Source organism: Sinocyclocheilus rhinocerous, unplaced genomic scaffold (genome assembly GCF_001515625.1).
Source record: "Sinocyclocheilus rhinocerous isolate Xijiao unplaced genomic scaffold, SAMN03320098_v1.1 C36295663, whole genome shotgun sequence".
Lineage (NCBI taxonomy): Eukaryota > Metazoa > Chordata > Actinopteri > Cypriniformes > Cyprinidae > Sinocyclocheilus > Sinocyclocheilus rhinocerous.
The window spans coordinates 1-982 of record NW_015778040.1 but is presented as its reverse complement, the minus strand read 5'-3'; the positions used below and the strand labels follow the sequence as shown (position 1 = coordinate 982).

General features: G+C 37.9%; 1 protein-coding gene across 1 annotated transcript; it reads left to right on the top strand.

Moving 5' to 3' along the window:
• Positions 1–30: 30 nt before the first annotated feature.
• On the top strand, positions 31–977 carry LOC107735784 (fatty aldehyde dehydrogenase-like; the record flags this gene model as incomplete). The annotated part of the gene is made up of 3 exons (XM_016547369.1): positions 31–206; positions 299–507; positions 863–977. Coding segments are annotated over exons 1-3 (357 nt in total), but the record flags the coding sequence as incomplete, so codon positions are not given.
• Between the last annotated feature and the right edge of the window lie 5 nt (positions 978–982).

Below are 982 nucleotides of genomic sequence, written 5' to 3'. Positions count from 1 at the left end.
TTGAAGAACCAATCAGCTTCTCTGAAGAGTTTCATGGCAAAACTATGCATTTGTTTTTTTAAAGGTGGAGCAAGTTATCACATTTTGAAGAAAGATTAAAGACTAGGAATTCTTGTTTAGGCAATGCAGCTGTGCTGAAACCATCGGAGCTGAGTGAGCACTCTGCTAGACTTATGAAAGATCTGCTTCCTCTATATCTGGATAAGGTGCATAAATTAATTTTGTTTTATAATTCAGTCTCATGTTTGCTGTTCAAGGTTTTTTAAAAACAGCTTGCCAAACTTTTGCATCATTTTAGGAGATGTATCAAGTGGTGACAGGAGGGGTTTTAGAGACCCAGGAGCTGCTGAAGCAGCGTTTCGACCACATCTTCTACACTGGGAGCAGCGTGGTGGGGAAACTGGTTATGGAAGCAGCAGCTCATCATCTCACACCAGTGACTTTAGAGCTGGGTGGGAAAAGCCCCTGTTATATTGACAAGAACTGTGACATTGCTGTGGCATGCCGGTAGTATACAGTTTTATGTTAAAGGGATAGTTCAGCCAGAAATTAAAATTGATCATTTACTCCCCTCTATGTTGCTCCAAACCTGTTTGTTTTTCTTATTCTGTGCAAAACAAAAGAAGATATTTTGAAAAAATGTCCCAGTGTTGATTTTGTCTATGCAATGTAAATCAATGGGATCCAATATTATTTTGGACCCCATTGACTTTAATTGAATGAAAAAAAAATCCACATGAATCTCTTCATGAGAGTGAGTAAATGATGACAGAATTTTCTTTTTTAAGTCTCTTTAAACAATTTAAAGCTTTGGGAAGCATTATCAGCTGAAATAACAGTTTTCCAAATGTTTTTATATCAGACGAATAACCTGGGGAAAGTTTGCAAATTGTGGCCAGACATGCATTGCACCTGACTACATTCTGTGTGAGCCAAACATCCAGGACAGGATAGTTGAAGAGATTCAAAAAACACTACTGGT